This window comes from Haplochromis burtoni, unplaced genomic scaffold, assembly GCF_018398535.1.
Source record: "Haplochromis burtoni strain Fernald_Lab_line unplaced genomic scaffold, NCSU_Asbu1 Contig_6744, whole genome shotgun sequence".
In the NCBI taxonomy this organism is placed as follows: domain Eukaryota; kingdom Metazoa; phylum Chordata; class Actinopteri; order Cichliformes; family Cichlidae; genus Haplochromis; species Haplochromis burtoni.
This window is the reverse complement of record NW_024589102.1, coordinates 579-1,170: the sequence shown is the minus strand read 5'-3', so window position 1 is coordinate 1,170 and position 592 is coordinate 579. Positions and strand designations below refer to the sequence as shown.

General features: G+C 46.3%; 1 protein-coding gene across 1 annotated transcript; it reads right to left on the bottom strand.

The window, feature by feature from the left end:
• Positions 1–6: 6 nt before the first annotated feature.
• LOC106633039 (methyltransferase-like protein 27) lies at positions 7–311 on the bottom strand (the record flags this gene model as incomplete). The annotated part of the gene is given in 1 exon segment (XM_014331805.1): positions 7–311. A coding segment is annotated over 1 exon segment (242 nt), but the record flags the coding sequence as incomplete, so codon positions are not given.
• Positions 312–592: the final 281 nt, after the last annotated feature.

Below are 592 nucleotides of genomic sequence, written 5' to 3'. Positions count from 1 at the left end.
ACTCTAACGCTAACGCCAGCACATGCTCGACGAATATGTAAGCTCACATTTTTAGCTCCACTCCTAATTTTACAGCTTATTAAGAGACTTCCTGTACAGGTACATGGTTCCCTGGAGGAATTCCTCCCTTTTCTCATCCTTGCTTTTATCATTATAAACATCCATCATGTATCTGTGCATCTCTTTGGTATCGACAGGGCTCCACAGGCCCTCCTCCACCATCAGCTGCAGTTCACGCTCCATAGATGTTTTATATTTGTTTCCAGACTCGGACTTTGGGTCCACTCTGGACATGCAGACGTAGCCCCCTGAAGGAGAAAAAAACAACAAAACCACAACAATTTATGACCTTTTTCGTTCTTTTGAAAAACAGAAAGTTTGCTCAGGTTTGCTGGACACTCGACTCTGTTTGTGTTGGGGGACCGACACACACAGAGTAACATAGTGTGCGCTGTTAAGTGCAGGAGGATTGGCAGGATTTATACATCGGGGAAACCAAACAACCTCTGGCTGCAACACAGGAGAGCCACCTCGTCAGGCCAGGACTCTGCAGTCCGTTTACACCTACAGGCCAGTGAGGATGTAACATCCT